Source organism: Labeo rohita, chromosome 4 (assembly GCF_022985175.1).
Source record: "Labeo rohita strain BAU-BD-2019 chromosome 4, IGBB_LRoh.1.0, whole genome shotgun sequence".
NCBI lineage: Eukaryota > Metazoa > Chordata > Actinopteri > Cypriniformes > Cyprinidae > Labeo > Labeo rohita.
In genome coordinates, this window is record NC_066872.1 from 20,287,519 (window position 1) to 20,308,811 (window position 21,293).

At 38.8% G+C, this 21,293-nt stretch overlaps 1 protein-coding gene across 1 annotated transcript; it reads right to left on the bottom strand.

Moving 5' to 3' along the window:
* Nucleotides 1–275: 275 nt before the first annotated feature.
* On the bottom strand, nucleotides 276–13,393 carry LOC127164524 (NACHT, LRR and PYD domains-containing protein 12-like). The gene is made up of 7 exons (XM_051108501.1): nucleotides 11,586–13,393; nucleotides 10,292–10,465; nucleotides 9,781–9,948; nucleotides 2,266–2,439; nucleotides 1,022–1,195; nucleotides 896–942; nucleotides 276–817 (listed from the first exon to the last, which is right to left on the bottom strand). The coding sequence occupies exons 1-7, from the start codon at nucleotides 13,376–13,378 to the stop codon at nucleotides 276–278; spliced, it is 3,072 nt and encodes a 1,023-aa protein (XP_050964458.1). The 5' UTR covers nucleotides 13,379–13,393.
* Between the last annotated feature and the right edge of the window lie 7,900 nt (nucleotides 13,394–21,293).

Here is a 21,293-nt window from a genome sequence, read left to right on the forward strand (position 1 = left end):
GTAAATAAAACATAAAAAGATGTAATTCTGAACATGGTCATCAAGTGGGAGTGCACTTCTGAGAATAGACAACTGAACAATGATAATGGAATTCTGGACCTAATTATCAAAAAACAAGCCACCAAACATGTATAATTACAAAGTCTCTGAGAGTAAATGTACACAGACCCAGCCAGAGGTCTTACAAATGCAAAGCTTGCTGGGTAACTGACAGGACAAATATGTAAAGCTAAAGGGTTACTTTAATTCAGGTGTGTATGTATGTCTCTTGTTGTTCACAGGCTTTTCACATGATGCCGCAGAGAAACTGAGGAACCCTCACAAACTACAAAACCAGCATAGAGAGGTTCAGTGAATGTGGAGCTGAATGTGTGTAAGTGTGTGAATGTGTCAGAGATGCTGTAGAAGGACAGAGTGCTGGCAGACATGTCAACATACACTCCTACTCTTTTAGATGAGCGCAAAGGGACACGTATGACAGTGAACTTCTTATTGTGACGAACAGTAAAACCAAAATCAGAGCAAATCAGACTCCAAGAATGTTTATTGCATCCAAACCAACAATCATCACTCCCTCCTTTCCTGCTGATAGCTTTATATGTGACTGACATATCAGCGTCAGGTCCACTCCATTCAGCCTCCCAGTAACAGCGTCCAGTCAGACTCTCTTGACACAGAACCTGAATACACTCATCAAATCTCTCTGGATGATTAGAATATAACTGATCCTCTTTCACATGTATCACCTTTTTGTTCTCCTCAGAAATAATGAGATGAGTGTTTGCAGTGTTTGGATCCAATGTGAGATCACAGGCATCTAAATACAAAAAGAAACAATACTCATAAGAAAACAGCAATAATCACTAAAGCTGTGTGTTTGTTTTTCCAAACGTACATTTGTGTAGTCCTGCTATAATCCTGAACTCTCCTCCATGATCCACACTACAAGACACACATAATGTCACATTCTGATAAGATCAGTAAACACACACAGCAGTGTGATTATTTCTGTTCAACATACTTGAGTTTTTCTAGTGTGCAGTTTGGATAGTTGAGTATCTCAGATAACAGCTTGACTCCTGAATCTCCTGGGTGATTGTAGCTCAGATCAAGCTCTCTCAGGTGTGAGGGGTTTGAAGTCAGAGCTGAAGATAAACAACCACAGCCTTCCTCTGTCACCATACAGCCAGACAGCCTACAAACACGCACAGTAATAGTCTACGTGGCATTTGTTTAGTTTGGCAATCACGGAAATACTTGTATCTGTATTCTGTAATCTTTGAGAGTACAAATGATAATCTCATTCAGATGTAATCTGACTATGCATTTCATTTATCTAAAACACTACATCAGAGCTTTTCAACTCTGCTCCTGAGGACCCACTGTCCTGAAAAGTTTATTTCCAAACCGTTTCAGAACACCTATATGTTTATCTTCAAGTAATCACAAAGAGCTTGATTAGCTGCTTCAGGTGTGTTTGATTAGGCTTGGAGCAAAACACTGCAGGACAGTGGGTCTCCAGGAGCAGGGTTAAAGACCTCTGCTCTACATGTAATGATTATTGCAAAATAATTGATGGGAGAAAGGTAAAACACACATTGCGGCACCAATTACTACTTCCAAGAATTATAAAGAGTTATGAATGCTATGTGAACATTTACTTAGGCTTCTTGGGGCTGTTTTCTTTCCCCAGCAATGGCTCAGTAAGAGAAAGCATTATGAGGGAAAGATATAAACCTTCACAAATGCACAACAAATCCACAAATGATTATGTGAATTTATTAATTTGCATTTGTGTTACAGTTTAGACTTGAGTGGCCACCAGCACATCTCACAAACAGATGGTATATTATTTAGAATATATGGTATGATGGTATGATATTGAGAATATATATACAGGCTTTCTTAAGAAGTTGTGGTCGACACTATTGTGAGGAACAAACAGTTATGCAAGGAGGTTTGGTGTGCTAAATTCTGCCCGGAATCCAAAAAATGTGCCTTACGTAAACAGTTGAAAAAACGCACAAATGATTCCAGTGAAAGACTAGAGCAGATGTGATAAATTTAGCTCCTGGAATGCCACAGAGTTTAGTTCCAACACTGATTTAACATATACCTGTATTTTTCAAATAATACTAAAGGACTTGATTAACTGGATTAGATGCACTTAATTAGCACCAAAGCAGGATGTGGTCCTCAAAAAACTGGTTTGGCACCAGTGGTGTTTGATACACAGAACATATCTGGTAGTCATGAAACACAAACCTTAATGTGTTTAGTTGACAATATAAACTCTTCAGTCCAAAAGATAGCAGCTTTACTCCAGAATCCTGCAGGTCATTGTTACTGAGGTCGAGCTCTTTCAGACGAGAGTTTGGTGATTGTAGAACTGAAGACAAACTTTCACAGCACCTACCAGTGAGATTACAGATGACCAATCTAGACAGAACAATAAAGCAGAAAGTAATTACCTCTTGTCACAATATCCATTAAATGTCATTTGAGGATGTTTGAGAACTGGGTGTGGTACCCTAGAGTTTTTCTACTCAACTTTTCTACTTCTCAACTTTTTCTAATCACCATGTTCAATCATTCACAAAAACAATATATTGATTTAACTTTTGGAAAACATGTTTTATGTTAGAAATACTGTATGCAAGTGAGTGACAATGTCCATGAATATTTAGTGATTTACACCTGAGAGGCAAGGGAAGGACCATACAGTTCATCAGTGTGACTGTGAGGCAGGTACTGAAAACAGATCCTGTTCAAATGTTGAAACAAGTAAACCATACCTGATATTTTCAAAGTATTTGCTACTTCCTTCCATACATTTAGGAAAAGCCCCATCATCAGTAGTCATGGAGCTTATTTTACCATATTCATGTAGAATATCATCCCAGTTTATCTGAACATCTGATACTGGTTGAAGGATCTGATGATCCACAAATGCAAACTGTGTGTGTTTTGCCTCAGGGCAACCATACATTTGTCTAGTGTTTTGCTTTCTTTTTATATATTCTTCATTCATTTATTCATTTATAACCATTAATCATTTAATCATTTTATTATTTTTATTTAATCATATAATCATTTATAATAATCATTATAGTCATTTATATATTCATTTTATTGATTCATTAATTGATTAGCCATTTATATTATATTATTGTTGTTGTTTTATATATTTTTTCCATTGTTGTTTAGTCTTATGACTGTGTGGTTTCAAGGGCTGTTTGTCTTCATGAATAAGAGATACAAGAGAATGTTTATAGAAACTCAAGGTTTATGGGATGTTGTTGTGAATCAGTTTGGTATAACAATACTTGTTGGATTTATGTTCTTCAGACGAAGTCTAAGCATTGAGACATACGCAACTAAGACTATTCAATAAACTCTGCTCCTTTTTAATAATTACATAATTACTTTGTCTCTTGCTTCGGCTCTCCATTTTCACAGTTTTTTTTCTCAGTCAACTTCTTGGCTAATAGAACACTGTTAATAGTGCTTTGGGTATTTTTGGGTACCAGACAAGACCTCCTGTTAACAGGGTTTGGGTATTACACTACTCTGCTGAGACTGTTCTGATACTGGAGTGCTGGCATCCGGGTGTATCTTTTTGTCTAGGCATGGAGACAAGACCTAACATGGTATAGCTCTTGGGTATTAAAAAAAAAAAAAAAACAGTCTTCAAGGTATCTGGTCACCAAAAATTTAAAAATAAAATAAAAAAACAGTAGCATACTGATATTAGATGCAACTGTAATATTACATTAGCAATCACTAAAATTGCCCACTTACAAATCAAAATTCATGAAAAAATAATGCAAGATCCCTGAGAGCTCAGGTGCATCTCATAGACCTTTATTTGACGTCTACATTTACATCTGCAAGACTTATTTTTTAGACTGTTTGCTGGTCTGCAACATAGGATAGCTCCTATCAGATGTCAAATAATCTGCCAAAAAGCAGATGATTTCCAGATCAAATGATCTTTAACAGACATCTTCAGAGGTATCTGGGATGAATGTTTTCCTGTTTTTTTGTAAAATTGATTGTTTTGGAAATATCTTTGGTTGTTTGTCCTAAAATTGCTTGATTGATTGGTCAATTAAGTTTGTGATCAGTAACACCTGTTAGGTAGCTTTCTACCAGGTGATTTTTGGACTTAATTTAAAAAAAAAAACCCTTGTGGGAAACGTCATTATATGATTCACTTAAGAAGACTTGCTGCCAAAACATCTGACTATTGATTGTTCTGTTGCAAAATTAAAATAAATTGAAAGTGATTGAGAAGTTTGAGCGAGTGTGGATCCCTTCCCAGATAGCACACGTACGTCTGCAAGACGTCTGTTAAAGGTCACATGACCTGAAAAAGCATCTGCTATGTACAAACATCTGACAGATGCCTGTAAGATGTCCATTTTACATACATTCTAAATTATAAACATCTTAAGGACATCTAATAGACATCTACATGACATCTGATAGGAAATGTCATATAGACATATTGTACAGTCGTGGCCAAAAGTTTTGAGAATTACATAAATATTGGAAATTGGAAAAGTTGCTGCTTAAGTTTTTATAATAGCAATTTGCATATACTCCAGAATGTTATGAAGACTGATCAGATGAATTGCATAGTCCTTCTTTGCCATGAAAATTAACTTAATCTCAAAAAAAAATTTCCACTGCATTTCATTGCTGTCATTAAAGGACCTGCTGAGATCATTTCAGTAATCGTCTTGTTAACTCGAATATTAAATGGAATGTTGACGAGCACAAGGCTGGAGATCATTATGTCAGGCTGATTGGGTTAGAATGGCAGACTTGACATGTTAAAAGGAGGGTGATGCTTGAAATCATTGTTCTTCCATTGTTAACCATGGTGACCTGCAAAGAAACGCGTGCAGCCATCATTGCGTTGCATAAAAATGGCTTCACAGGCAAGGATATTGCACCTAAATCAACAATTTATAGGATCATCAAGAACTTCAAGGAAAGAGGTTCAATTCTTGTTAAGAAGGCTTCAGGGCGTCCAAGAAAGTCCAGCAAGCGCCAGGATCGTCTCCTAAAGAGGATTCAGCTGCGGGATCGGAGTGCCACCAGTGCAGAGCTTGCTCAGGAATGGCAGCAGGCAGGTGTGAGCGCATCTGCACGCACAGTGAGGCGAAGACTTTTGGAAGATGGCCTGGTGTCAAGAAGGGCAGCAAAGAAGCCACTTCTCTCCAAAAAAAACATCAGGGACAGATTGATCTTCTGCAAAAAGTATGGCGAATGGACTGCTGAGGACTGGGGCAAAGTCATATTCTCAGATGAAGCCTCTTTCCGATTGTTTGGAGCATCTGGAAAAAGGCTTGTCCGGAGAAGAAAAGGTGAGCGCTACCATCAGTTCTGTGTCATGGCAACAGTAAAGCATCCTGAGACCATTCATGTGTGGGGTTGCTTCTCATCCAAGGGAGTGGGCTCACTCACAATTTTGCCCAAAAACACAGCCATGAATAAAGAATGGTACCTCCAACAGCAACTTCTTCCAACAATCCAACAACAGTTTGGTGAAGAACAATGCATTTTCCAGCACGATGGAGCACCGTGCCATAAGGCAAAAGTGATAACTAAGTGGCTCGGGGACCAAAACGTTGAAATTTTGGGTCCATGGCCTGGAAACTCCCCAGATCTTAATCCCATTGAGAACTTGTGGTCAATCCTCAAGAGGCGGGTGGACAAACAAAAACCCACTAATTCTGTCAAACTCCAAGAAGTGATTATGAAAGAATGGGTTGCTATCAGTCAGGATTTGGCCCAGAAGTTGATTGAGAGCATGCCCAGTCGAATTGCAGAGGTCCTGAAAAAGAAGGGCCAACACTGCAAATACTGACTCTTTGCATAAAAGTCATGTAATTGTCGATAAAAGCCTTTGAAACGTATGAAGTGCTTGTAATTATATTTCAGTACATCACAGAAACAACTGAAACAAAGATCTAAAAGCAGTTTAGCAGCAAACTTTGTGAAAACTAATATTTGTGTCATTCTCAAAACTTTTGGCCATGCCTGCAGATGTTGTAGATATTGTAGACGTATTTCTTTGGTTTTTGGGAAGTCTAATTAGATGTGCACATGTTATGTCACAATAAAAATAAATGCAAGTATAAAAAAAATGACTTATGCATCAGAATGATCCTATCCGCTGGCTCAAGCCATGCATTGCATCACATTCTTCTGAGGTAAATTCTGGCTCATTCCTCATAGCGAGTCTTCTTCCAGAAACGAGATGATCACATGGATGATTATATTAAGAATAGGGCGCACTGCTCGTTGGCGTGATCACATTACAGATTACAGCTTAGACAGGAAAGACTGTACCTATCGTTGATTTCATACAGATAATTTTATCAGAAAATATTTTTGTTTTCAACATGACTTACATTACCCTTAGTGCTGTCGTATCTGACTAGAACATGCCATATAGCCTATAAAACGCTCTCACTGTTATGTGTGGTCGAGGTAAAGGAGGAGCGAAGGATCCAGATGCAGTAAACATTTAAACAAGACACAAGTAAGTAAATCCAGGCATGGGCTCAGGGCAAAAGACAAGGCAGGACATGGGCACACAAAGCAGCCATACAACAACACCAGACAAAGAACCATAGCAAACTCAGGTGTTAAAATAGACAGAAGTGGCTTCCAGACACTCCAAAAATACACAAAGTACAGGCAGTACAGGTGGAGCAGAGGACCACCACAGCAGTGGTGACTGATCCGAAGATCCCCACTGTGGGGCAGAAACCCATCAGGGTGACGCAGACAAAGCGGAAGCCCACCAGGATAGAGTAGACGGAGCAGAAGTCCACCAGGGCGGAGCAGACGGGGCAGAAGACCACCAGGTTAGAGCAGAAGCCCACCAGGGTTGAGCAGACAGAACAGAAAACCTCCACGGTGGAGCAGATGGAGCAGAAGACCACCAGGGTGAAGCTGAAGCCCACCAGGGTGGTGCAGATGGGAGAGGCAGATCGGCTGAGCATGTAGACACCAGCAGTAAATCATCCAAGCTGGATGCCAGCCTGGGATACTGCAAGACTGACCTCAGAGTTCTGGGTGCAGCAAACATGACATGACAAGGCTCTGGGACATCAGCTGAGGTGTGACAAGGCTCTGGAAGATCAGCTGTGACTTGACTTTGCTCTGGAAGTTCGGCCGTGGCTTGACTTGACTCAGGAAGTTCAGCCGTGGCTTGACTTAACTCAGGAAGATCAGACAAGTCATGCACAAGCTCAGAGATGGCAGCCATCTTGTGGAAAGTCTTTGATCTGGCAGCCATTTTGCAGACAGTCTCTGTGTTGGTCGTTGCAGGAGTACCGTGCTGCTCCTCTGCAGCTCCGACAATAAAAGCAGAGCCACTCACCTGCAAAGCTAGATTTATATAAATTTCCAAAGTCCAGCTAGGGTCATGCAGTGGCATGAGCGAGCTTAGAGCCTCAGCTAGCCCCCCTCTAAAAAAATCACGAGGGGAATTTCCTCCATTGTAGCCAGATTAGCTAATTCAACAAAGTTCTGGACATAATCCTCCAAACAAAGATCCCTTGATGGAGACACATGATTCTCACTGCTGGATCCATATTAGGTATGGTGTTCTGTTATGTGTGGTCCAGGTAAAGGAGGATTGGAGGATCCAGATGCAGCAAACATTTATTTAAACAGGACACAAACTAAGTCCAGGGTTGGGCTCAGGGCAAAAGACAAGGCAGACCATGGGCACGCAAAGCAGCCATACAGGAACAACACTAGACAAAGAACCATGGCAAAGACAGGTGTTAAAAGGTGTAGCTAATCAATCACCAGGGAAACTAACAAGATGGACAAAGGAACAAGGGGAAACAGGAACAATGGGGAACAAGAATACTTCAGAATAAGAGTCCACAAAACCAAGCTTAAATGTTCAGTCTTAGAGATGATTTACAACACTTTGCTGTGCCACAAATGGGATTTTGGATTAACAAAATACACATGGACCAATTACTGAATAGATTTCCCTATTCCTCTCAGATAAATTCACACTGAATTGATAAATTCCTCATAGGAGTTTACATTCAACACACATTTGACAATAAAGAATTTTCAAGAGTATACATTATGGCAAGAAAACAAAGTGTCTTCACAACCTTTAATTTATTGGTGTGCCAATAGACGATAGAACTGTGTATCAATTATAGTCAGAGATATTGCCTATTGTTGATTCCTTTGATGACAGCAATATGATTATCATTATTAGAGCACTGCAGTGCAAGGACCCTATTGGAATTGCTCTGTTTATTATTATTATCCATCAAAAATATAGGCGCCTATCATTACTGATACAATGCAGAGAGTCGCTTCAGAAACTTTGCTGCAGATGTGTGCAGTGTGAATAAGGGGTGAGAAATGTATTCATCATACAGTGCAGAGAGCCTTACTGATTATAATGGGAGTGTTTTTAAAGAGCATAATACTCGAGTTAGACTAAAGTCGGTTATGATGTTCTTTGGTAATGTAAATGGTTTTTGCTTGTTTTGAATTAACTGCTTGTCATCAAACATTTTGAAAACATTCCTCCTCTTCTTGTCTCCTCAGTGCCATCACAAGCCGCTACTAGCAACTCCTAACGACTTGGGAGACCTTTCGAGCTGTCGTAAATAACTGGGAGAGTAAGAGTGATTTTAAGCTTTAAGAAATTTGATGACTTGCTTTTATACTTAAGTTTGAATTAGGAGTAAATTTAATGAATCCTCAGCACTTAAGACTAAAATGGTACTTTGAGAAGCTTGATAAATTTGGGCCCAGATTTAATTCTGTCTTAAAAGCATTTCATTTACAAGTACATTTACACCTGTTTTTTTCATGATCAGTTAGATATCAGATCAGAAAAAAACACATGAAGTGATATCATGACAAATATATATATATATATATATATATGTTAAGCCTTTGTTCATTTTCAATTAGAAATGTGTCAGGGAACTCCCCTGACAGTCTTTTTGTCTTTGTTTCATGTTTCTATGTTTTTGTTGTGTCTGAGCACATGTCTCTGTCTTTGTTGTTGTCTGTCATGTGCTCCCCTTGTCCTGCCTTCTTGTTACCCGTTGCCACACCCCCTTGTTTAGCTCTAGTTTGTCTGAGTGTTGTTACTTGGTCCTTGTGTTCCTCTCTCGTTTGTCTGAGTGTTCTCACCTGTTCCTCATGTCCTCTGCTCCTTTATATTATTCTCCCTTTCCCTCTTGTTTTGCCAGTTCATTGATCTACTTTGCTGTGCTATAGTCTATGTTTGCTAGCTTGTCTTCCCAGTTGTTATACTGTTTATTCCTCGCCAAGTTGTTCTCTAAATACTGTCTCTTGTCCGTCTTTAGTCCTGTCTAGCCCTGTATTGTCCTGCAGGCTGAGCTCCTGGTTTGCTCCCTCATCTGCAACGCAGCCAGACCTGTACAGTGCCTGTGAGAGCATGTGTGTGGAGTGGCTATATCCTGTGTTCCTGTCGGGGGACCATTGCTAACATCTAGCCTCCAGCTGTGCTGCCTTCTCATCCCTCTTGCCCTTTGCCATCCTGGGTTGGACCCAGTGGCCACTCTCGCTCTGCCTGTTGCTCTGTCCTTCAGATATCATGACAAATGTTGTACATGTATAAAAAAAATAATTTCAAACTAAAAAATTTAATTTGCTGTGCAAGGGAAAGTATCTGCTAGCCATAGTTATGAAACTCTTATTCATACACACATTTCAACATAGTGAGTGAGTGAGTAAATGTCAAACCTCAAAATGTTCAGTTGACAGTGTGAACTCTTCAGACCAGCAGAAAGCAGCTTCACTCCCGAATCCTGCAGATCATTGTTACTCAGATCCAGCTCTCTCAGATGGGATGATTGTAGAGCTGAAGACAAACCTTCACAGTGTCGATCAGAGAGACCACATCCAGCAAGTCTATAAAAGATCATGACATGTCTAAAAATTAGTGATGAAACACAGCTGGAGACAATCTCTATTCACCTTCTCACAGTGCTAATATATTACAGTGATCTTTTTCTACAGTAGCTGCATTATATAACAAAATAACATCTTTATTATTTACTTTGGGTCAATAATCACAGAAACAGTAAGAAACTACAGAAAATATCAGCAATCTAATCTAATCACTGTATTACAGTAATTTGACTCATGAATGCAGACAATTTCTGCAAATCAGATTTTTAAATTGCTTTCCTTTCAGTTAAGCACTAATACAATTATTACACATTTTTTTAATGAGTGAATGTGAAAGTCAAACCTCAGTGTGTTTAGTTGACAGTGTGAACTCTTCAGTGCATCAGATAGCAGTTTAACTCCGGAATCCCGCAAGTCATTGTTACTGAGGTCAATCTCTCTCAGACAGGAGTTTGATGGTTGGAGAGCTGAAGACAAACTTTTATAGTGCTGATCAGAGAGACCACATCCAGCAAGTCTATAACAGAGGATTCAAAGTTTTCTGTATTCTGTTTATAACAATGTTCTGTCCATTCGTAGCTGACTGCAACACCAACTATCAATGTAATGTTGTCATTTTCTGGTTTATTACAGTTGCAAGCCCATTATCCCCATGAGCCTTAAGTGTTATTTCACAGAACCAATTCATGGTGAATTTAAAGATGGCCAGCAATGTACTTCGTACTACTCAAAATACTGTGTATGAAGGAACGAGACCAAAGTAAAGGAAGATATTCAAGGCTGAATTTCCAGAGGACAGGAATGATGCTGGAACTGCTGAGAGCTAGAACACTCCAGGTTTGTTTTTATGCAGATGTTTTTATGCATTTTTATCACTTAAACAAGTCTGGTAGCACAGGCATACAAAATCAAAGGGCACTAGTGTTAAGCTGGTCGACATGATGGCCCAGGGACACATAGCCATAGTAATACATGCGGTTCACATGGCTCTTTGGAGCAGCAGCAGTACTTAAGTCTTGGCAACAGATCTGCTTGTTGGGGAGTGTATTCTTCTTATTTTGGCCATTCTATGTCTAATGCTTTGTGACATAGACGCTGACGCTGACATAGCGTAGATGTGAGCACTGTTCTCTGTAAATGAAATGCTGCAGGTCAGAATGGTCAATTTTTCAACCCATCTAACCCAAAGGTATCACATCCAATTTTAATTATAGACCTATTAAATGCCCATTAGATATTTTATTTCCATTTATATATTTTCTTCATATTTACTTAAAATAAATATCCATGAGCTGATATGTGATGGGAAGAATGAAAGAAGAATGGGATCGGAAATCTGTGGATTTTAACTCAGATAAAGGTCAGTCATCTCTAAAACTATATCCACCTTCCTTACATGCCACGTCACTCCTTCTATCAACAGAAGGGATTCTTTTGTATTTTTGTCTAGCTTAACCAGACAATGGTGGGCAGTTACTGTGTAAATAGCCTCTCCAACTAAGTAAATAGACTCTTTGTATAATGAACAGATAATTTGTCTTCAAAATTGTGCTATATTAATAAAAAGTTATGAGTTGGCTAACTGAAATCAAACTAATTAAAAAAAAATTCCTGTGATAACATAATTGAATACTCACAGAGCTTTTCTGCAGTTTATCACAGCTGGTATCAGTCTCGTTCTTCCCTCATCTGACGTGTTGTATTTCATAAGATCAATCTCATCCACCACCTCATCTGACATCTGAAGCATGTAGGCTATTGCTGAGCAGTGAGCTGGAGAAAGTTTATTCTCTGAGTGTTTGTTTGACTTCACAAAGTTCTGAATATCTTGGAACAGAGTCTGATCTTTAACTTCTAACAGACAGAGAAACAGATTTATGGATGTGTCAGCTGAGAGACTGTCATTTGTCTTGATTTCATCTTTAATGTACTGTGTGGCTTCTCTGATGGACTCTGAGCTGCTTTCTGTGTGTGTCAGTAGATCCTGTAGGAGTTTTTGATTGGACTCCATTGAAATACCCAGCAGGAACCTCAGAAAAAGATCCAGGTGCCCATTTTCATTTTGAAGAGTTTGATCAACTGCTGATGTTAGCAATCCATACAGAGAGAACTCATCAAGCGTGTGCTTATTATAACCACAGTCATATTCAGAGTCGTTATCATATTTACATTTTTCAACAAACAATTTTAGTAATTCCTTGTTCTTGACTACAAAGGAGTAAAACACATAGAAAGCAGCTAGAAACTCCTGAAAGCTTAGATGAATGAAGCTGTAGACTTTCCTCTGATTAATAACAGATTCCTCCTTAAAGATCTCAGTGCAAATCCCAGAATATACTGAGGCATAAGTGACATCTATGCTGCTCTCAATCAAGTCCTCCTCATAGAACATCACATTGCCCTTCATCAACTGTTTGTAAGCCAGTTCAGCCAGTTTCACAATCACTTCTCTGTTAGAGTGCAGGAGTGTCTCTTCATACTTTGGATTCTTCATGTTGATCTGAGTAAGCAGGAAATGGATGTACATTTCAGTCAGAGTTTGAGGGATTTCTGCACTCAGATCTTGTTTCAGAATGTTCTGAAGCACAGTGGATGAGATCCAGCTGAAGACAGGTATGTGGCACATGATGTGGAGGCTTCTTGTTTTTTTAATATGTGAGATGACTCTGTTGGCTTGACACTCATCACAGATTCTCTTCTTGAAATATTCATCCTTTTGTGGTTCATCAAATCCTTGGATTTCTGTCAGACGGTCAATGTATTTAGAGGGGATCTGATTGGCTGCTGCTGGTCTGGAGGTGATCCATATGAGAGCAGAGGGAAGCAGCTCTCCTTTCATGAGGTTTGACATCAACACACTCACTGATGAAGTCTCAGTTACATCACAAACTTTCTGAGCATCTGAGGACATCAGTGTGATTCTGCTTTCATCCAGACCATCAAAGATAAACACAACTTTACACTCCTTATATATCTTTGAGTCCAGATCTTGAAGTTCTGGATGGAAGTCCAGCAGAAGCCTGTGAAGAGTGTACTGATGATCTCCAATCAAGTTTAGCTCTCGAAATGGAAGCAAAAACATGAAATCTACATCATGATTGGCTTTTCCCTCTGCCCAGTCCAGAATGAACTTCTGCACAGAGACGGTTTTCCCGATTCCAGCGATGCCTTTAGTAAGGACAGTCTTGATTTGGACTTTCTCCTCACATCCTGGTTCAGGTGAGGGTTTGAAGATGTCATTGCAGTTGATTGAGGTGTCTTGTGCGTGTTGTGTTCTGTGTGTTTTCTCCATCTGTAAAACCTCATGTTCTTCATTCACTCCTTCACGCTCTCCCTCTATGATATAGAGCTGTGTGTAGATCCTGTTCAGGAGAGTTTGAGTCTCTTGTAGTTTGCTTCCCTCAACAAAGCTCTCATACTTGTTCTTCATGCTGGTTTTGTGTTGGTCTTTGACTCTCTGTAGTTTATCATTAACTGGTTGATGAAAATCTTGCAACGGGTCTCCAGTCTGATCATCTCTGTCAACACAGCAGAAACAAAAGCAACAACAAAAAGAATGAATGTCAATGAGTGGAAACGTCTTTTAGTAAAACTAAGTTTTTTAGTTTTACTTTCCTATTTTTTAGATTTATTATCCTTAAAATCAGCTTTAATACAGGCCCAGACTATTTTTATGCAAAACCTCCAATACTGGGCTGCAGGGGTGCTCAACCCTGTTCCTGGAGATCTACCTTCCTGCAGAGTTCAGCACGAGCCCTGAACAACTAAACCAACTAATTAGGATCTGAATGAGCACTTGACAATTACAGACAGGTGTGTTTGATCAGGGTTGGAACTAAACTCTGCAGGAAGGTAGATCTCCAGGAAAAGTGTTGGGCACCCCTGGTTTAAATTACAATGTCGTATATCTATAAAATAACGCTATCTCTCTCTAAAAATGATCTATATTTCATTACTTATTAATTAATGAGAATTAACTGTCACAGAGGTTGTAAAAAGTAGAGCTGAGGTAACAGTCTATCTGAAAAAGAAAAAAAAAAACAATAAGGCACTCAGGTGCATGAACAGGAATCTAAAACAAACAATATTGACAGGAACACACAAGCAACCTCACCAATACAAATACACAGGATAAATGGGTTATAAAATAAGAAAACAGTCAGTATAGCAATCAAGAACACTGGGCCTAAACACATGTAATAAAACTGAACTTGAAACAAAAAAAAAACATATAATACATGACAGAAATATTGCAGAAAAATGGAGGATTTAGTTTCACCTTGGGTTAAAGGTCACAACTCCATCACACAGATTAGGAGGATGCTCTATGGATTCCTCACTCTTCATAGACACACAGCTGGGCTCTGGAGATGCTGCTCTCTGGTTCTGGTGGTGAACAACATATGATGCACATCAAGTGTTTCTGACAATCATTTTTTGCAAACATACACAGACCATATTTTTATAGGAACGTTTTCACAAATGGAAACTGAAAGCAGCATTTATCACAATTATTTGATTAAATTTTTTCACAACATCATGTCCTAAAGATGACACACATGAGAAAACTTTAGATGATATGAAGGGGATCTCAAAAAACTTACCATTTTGCACTGTGCTTTTCTTGTTCTGCTGATGGTGTTTTTTCCTGCAGAGGGAGTGATTATTGCAGGTCATGGCATGTCAAGTTGTGATGGGTGTGTTCTTGTTTTACTTAACCCTTTAACTGTCACCCCCATTTTTAAACTTAGACGTGAAAGTGCACTGTCCAAATTTTGTTCTAATTCACGGACACATTTGAATACAACTGTAAGGTTGGAGGTCATTTTAAAGAAGACATTCAGGAGATTATTCAAAAGTGGAATCGTTTTAAAACATGAAAGTATCAAAAAGTTATATGTTTAAATTTACTTTCAAGAAAATGTACTGTACTAATATTTTATATCAAATAAATATTTTACATAACAGGTTTTACTCTAAATTTGCTATAAAATTAAGGCTTGTCTAAATAAGTTATGTTTCACATTTGAAGTTCATATAAAAAAAAAAGTTCCTGTGAGATTTTATTTATAGCGTTATATCACAAACAGCCACTGGGTGCCATCCAAACTCGCAGATTTTTTATGCATTTTTCTGTTACAAATGTCCACATTTCTGTGTCAATATTTCTTCTATCTCAAAATAATATAATATAATATAATATAATCACAACTCTGCAGTGTTTTTAACCTTATAATGCTTATTTTAGGTTTCAGACATTCAAATACACACATACTAGTAAAACAATATATTTAGAGCTTGTAAAATACATACAGATGTCTATGGAAGCAGTACATAACAATCCATTTAAATATAATTTGCAGATGTGTTCCAAAGTAACTATAAAGATAACTCCTCTCCCAGTTTATCAGTCCCTTACTTGCATGTACTGTATTTCAGGAGAAACTAATAAATTCACGTGCTGTAAATCTGACTGCCAGGACTCTCTAAACTGCAGTGCAAACAAACAAGCCGGCGCCCATCTCGCATTATAAGCTTGTTTAGTCTGACATCATGCATCACCACTTCAGGGTACAAATGGTCCATCAGACACAGCGAGAATACAACAAAAGGTGCTAATATACACTCACAGAGTTCCCAGGGGTCCTTTTTTTCAAAGTTTGTGAATCCGAAAAAAAAAAAAATTCAAAACCATGGAAAGTTTTTGAAAATGAACATACAGGTCCTTGAAAGTGCTTGAAATTATTTTGTGCAAGAAGTTTTCTGGAAAGAAATTCCATATTATTCCCTCTGGGCCGCTAATGTGTTATTTTGCCAACATTTCGTGGTCTATGCATACTACCTGATTTCTGTTAGTTAGGGTGACCATACGTCCTCTTTTCTTGTAAAAAATGATCTTTTCTTGTAAAAAGTAATGGTCATGAATTTAAAAGCAAAAGTGAAAGCATCTGAAGCCTGGTTTAAAAGAGGAAGTCCCGTTCACAAAATTCAAATCACAAATAATACTGATGAAAAAGAATGGGTTAAATGTTAACCACTTTTGTTAATAATAATAAAATAATGTTGGTTACATTTATGGTTAAATGTCCCATAAACTTAAACAAACTTTTCGTTTATTTCTTCATAATTACATTAAATTAAAAAATCCTCTTTTATAGCTAAATAATGATCTGTGAAAAGCAGATAACTTTGTCGAGGTAAATGTCATCACATTAAGTGACATACTGTTCATAATCTGTTTTATTGGCATCTTTCCGCATTTGAAACATTGATTGAGCGATTACATTAGACATGATATAAATAAAATAAAAGACAGAACAAACAGAGCCTTTATCTTTAGACTACTTTAAAATAAAAAAAACTGCAACAAAAAAGCCTATAGCCAAAAAATGTTTCAGTGTTTCCTAATATACTTTAAGGACCACAGGTAATAAAGTACACAGCAAAAATAATTAAATTTAAAAAAAAAAAATAACGAACAACTTGTATCTCCATATATGTATCTGTCTATAACTTTAACTCACTTCTCAGGGTAGGGCCTGTTACGCCTGTTTATTGCCCCCTGCTGGCTTTGCTGTAAGTGCAATCGCTGGCTGGGCAACAGGTGACATTAATCACTGATTAAGCCTCTGGGAGAGTCACGATGTATAAAAGCCTGGTATGTCTTTTGGTTGGTCTCTCTCAGGTGTTGCGTTTTGCTTGTGGTTTATTTTTTTTCCCCCCTCTTCTTAGTTTTCTCATTAAATACTCGCGCGTGTATAATTTTATTTTATACCCCTAGACGTCTAGTTTGTTATGTAACTTTTTTCTCATTTTGGCAAATAAATGGAGTTTTCCCCAAAATGTGGTGTTGTGCCTATTTTGTGTTGCGGCTCACGAGCTAGCCGTAACAGGGCCAACAAGCCACTGCAAGTTCACATCTTTTGGGATGTCATAAAGAAAATGTAGGTAACACTAACAGGACCACAGCTGCACTATCATGATGGCTTTTGCATCCTGAATCAATAATAAATTCTGGAGTGGTTGCTTTTTTTCTGGGAAACTTAGTCATCTCTCTTTTATCCAACAGCTTGTTCCGCTTCTCATTTATAATACTTCCTGCTGTGCTAAAAAGTCACTCACTATCAACACTTGTGCACAGGAAACAGAGGTAGGTTTGTGCTGCTCGTGTGAGAGCCGAAAAGCAGCTTTTATTGTTCTGCCAAAAAAAAAAGGGATAACTGGCTCTGACAGTGTCATGAATCTAGTTACACCTTGACCTTCGGTCCGCTCACCACCAGATGTCGCTCTCGCCCTGTCACATCACACAGAGTGTTACACTACACCCCGGACTACGTCTCCCATCACTCATCGCGCTGACTCCCCCAACACCTGTGGCCAATTCAGGCGTGCTATATAAGCCCCAGACTTTCCCCCTGTGACTGACGGAGTATTGTGGTGTTTACATTGTTGTTTCATGTTCCCAAGTTCCCTGTGTTAAGCTTTCTTGCCTGGCCATTTCGTCTTGTCTGTCTCGCCGCCTGCCTTTGGACTACTCGCTCGTTTGTTTGGAATGACCCCTTTGCCTTTCCCCCCCTTCGGACTACGTTCACCCCGGATCGACCCACGCCTGCTTCTCCGATTATGCTTGTGTCTCGCCCCATATATACCTGTTTGCTGTTGTTCTGACCCTGCCTGTTTTTACTATGTCTCTGTCTCATCCTACGAATAAAAGCTTGCATATGGATCCGCTCGCCTCTCGTCTCTCTCACACCGTTACAGACAGGTAGAGGTCCAACTGCAATGATACTAAGCTGCTGATGTCACAGCCTCCATGTTCCTGATTTCCATCAAACAACTGGCATGGAAGGAGCCAGTTTGTGGTATTTTCTCTGGGGGTTTGGACCCGGTTGCAGCCAGGACATCAGAAAACAGTGTGTCAGGGAAATATAACTTGTTTAATAACAAGAAACAAAACATTAATTTATTTATTTGAATTGAATATGAATTCATCAAAAATCAGAAATACTTGTGTCACAGTACCATTCACAAGGTGTAAGGCAGTATTGACTACACAAACCTGCCCAGACTGTAATGGCAAGGGAGATTTGCATGGGCCAGGGAGCATTTGGGCTGGATGAGGAACCAGTGCTGTTCTCTGATGAAAGTCAATTCACATTAAGCAGAATGATGGCCGCCAATGCAGTTGGCCATGTCAATGTTAATGCTATGCATCAGCCACTGTTGTCACCAGATGAGCCTTTGGAGGTGGTGCTGTAACAATCTGGGTAGGTTTGTCTAGTCAATACAGAACTGCCCTACACCTTGTGAATAGTACTATAACAAGCAAATACTACCTGAATAACATCATTAATCCAGTCATTGTGCCTCTGCATGAGCAACACAGGCCTGATTTCATTAACTTCATTAACTGATTTCAGAGCCCCAGCTTATGGAGGCCTGCACTTGGAGTGGAGCCACTTGGAGTGGCCTGCTCTTTTTCCGGACTTTAATCATGGAAAACCTATGGGATCAGATGAGTCGCTGTGTAGAGGGTCATAACCCTGTACCACAGAACCTCAATGACCTGAGAACAACCCTTCAAGAAGAGTGGAATGCCATGCCTCAGCAGACAATAAGTCAACATGTTAACAGCATCTGAACAGCATGTCAAGCTGTAATTGATGCTCAAGGACGCATGACAACTTACTGAGATATTGACATTTTTTGTTGTGGTATACACACCACTGTTGTTAGCTTTTTTTAATAAATTGTTTGAGATGAAGAAATGCTTCTACTTAAATGTGTGTTTTATGCACAAGTCATTGAGGCAGTCTCATTCGAGAAAATTTATCATTATGTTTCAAAGTAAGAAATAAATTATAATATTTTACACCTCACAATATAAATCAGACTACTTGATTACGGTTATTTGTCGGCCTCAATGTATTCGGCCGACAAATGCAACGCAGATTCAAAATGATAAAAATCCACATGAGGTGGTTTATAATTTGCAAACAATACAAATATTGCAAACATATACATTAGCTTATCAACTTACAGTGTAAGGCAGTGTTCCCCAACACTGTTCTGGAGGCAAACCAACACTACACATTTTCCAACTTTTCCTAATCAAACACACCTGAATCAACTCATTAGGCTGTTAGTAGAGACTCCAGGACCAGAAATATATTGGTCAGATAAGGGAGACATCCAAAATGTGCACTATTGGTGTGCCTCCAGGAACAGGGTGTGGAAACACTGGTGTAAGGTTTGATGCTTTCTAGAGTTGGGATGCTCAGACTCATACTCGGAATCGAATCTGGTCTCAAGTACAATTTTTAGGTGACTCGGACTTGTCACAGACTCGGATGCATTTTACTCGGACTTGACTCGGACTCAAACCTTTCGGACTTGGAAAATACTCTGAGCCCTCTTTGCCGGAAAGTGAAATGCTGTCATTGAAGGCTTTAAGTGAGTATACAACAGAAATGAATAAAACATCTTTTTAAATTTTAAGCTGTAGTTTATTTTAATTATTGTAATTTCAAACAGAATTATTACAGCACTTTTCTGATTTTTGATTTTGTGCATTTGCTGCAAAGCTTTTGCTGGGCCTGCAAGGCAAAATTACGGCTGCGTTTGTAAAAAAAAAAAAACAATTGGAAAACCTGAAACAAAAATATAAAGTAAGATCATTTTGTTTGTTCTAATACAGATCTAATACATCACACTGTGCTGTTAAACTGACTGTTTTCGTATTATGTTTGTGCAATTTTGTAGGATCTGAAACGTCCACAAACTGGAGTGAGCACTGAGGAGAGCCCACAGCACTGAGGAAAGCCCACAGCAGCATCGTGGAAATGGTATAGTGCCATGGATGAGGCAATTGGGAGCAGACCCTCCATCACTCCACCTGCCCTCGATGCCTCATCTGGGCCAGATGTTGCTGTGGCCTCTTTATCCTCAGTGATGCCAGAGCCTGTGAGACCTAAAAAAAGACCAAGGGACCTCAGTAATCTGATGAGAGAGATGGAGGAACGGGAAGCAGCTGAGAGGGAGGAAAGAAGATGAAGAGAAATGGAGGAGAAGGAAGACAGATGGGAATGAGAGAGACAGGAGAGAGAGGAGAGACAAGAAAGAGAAGCCAGAGAAAGAGAGGACCGATGGTGACAGGAAACAAGTGAGAGAGAGGAAAGGAGAGACAGGGAGACAAAGGAAAGGGAGGAAAGATTCCTTCGCCTCCTTGAGGTTCTCGCAGAAGAAATTAGTTTAATAAATTGTAAAATGAAAGCATGTTCTGATCATTTACACATTTTGGTTTACATGAAGCAAACATGCAAAAATTATAGGCCACCACTTGCTTTGTTGTTTTAGCAATGTTTTAACGACCATCCATATTTATTTTCTAGTCTTTTTTTTTCAGATAACAACAGAAAATAATAGAGATACATAAAATGGCTTCATTAGGCAAAATCTACATTTAGTGTGATCATCTGGACACCTTATAATTTTTCAAAGAAACTCTTCAGAAGTTCCTTCTGTTGCTCAAGTATAAAAGAGGTCAAATACATTCCACTTCAGCCTATAGAAGCAGTTTTGTTTTTTTTACTGATTTTTAACATGGCATACAACTTTCATGTATTTTCTTGATGTATTACAATATTATGTATTACATCAAATGGTGGCCTAAGACTTTTGCCCGATACAATGCATATAAAACAAATTCTAGACATTCACAGTACATTGTGGACTTATAGACATTTGGTGATACATTCAGATGATAACATTCATAAATTAATTAAAATATAAAGTGTGGAATATTTATACATATGTGTGGTCTAATGTACCACACACACTTCAAAACTATAGTTTTATTATTGTGTATCTGACTTCTAAATGTATACAGAGCACATAAAGGGATATCATGGAGGGTTACTGCTCTGTAGCGTTTAGTTCCAAAACACCTGTCTGTAATGTTCAAAGTGGCTGTCACTGATTGGTTTGATTACATTGTTCAGGTGTGTTTAATTAGGGTAGGAAAAACTCTGCAGAACAATGTCCTTCCATGACCTACACTCTTAAACATAAAGGTGCTTTAAAAGGTTCTTCACAGCGATGCCATAAAAGAACCATTGTAGGTTCCACAAAGAACCAGCCAGTCAAAATTTCCCTAAAGAACCAACTCTTTTTTTTCACCTTTTTATAATCTGAAGAACCATATTTTGCCACAAAGAATCTTTTGTGAAACACAAAGGTTCTTCAGATGTTAAATGTTCTTTATGGAACCATTTAGACCAGGGGTCACCAGACCTGGTCCTGGAGGGCCAGTGTCCCTGCAGAGTTTAGCTCCAACCCTAACCAAA

Coding starts and splice junctions, on each gene's coding strand:
- LOC127164524 (XM_051108501.1), bottom strand. CDS start 13,378: ATGAAGAACAAGTATGAGAGCTTTGTTGAGGGAAGCAAACTACAAGAG. Junction 9,949..10,291: donor TGTCAACTAAACACACTGAG/GTTTGACTTTCA, acceptor GATCTTTTATAG/ACTTGCTGGATGTGGTCTCT. Junction 818..895: donor TATAGCAGGACTACACAAAT/GTACGTTTGGAA, acceptor TTTTGTATTTAG/ATGCCTGTGATCTCACATTG.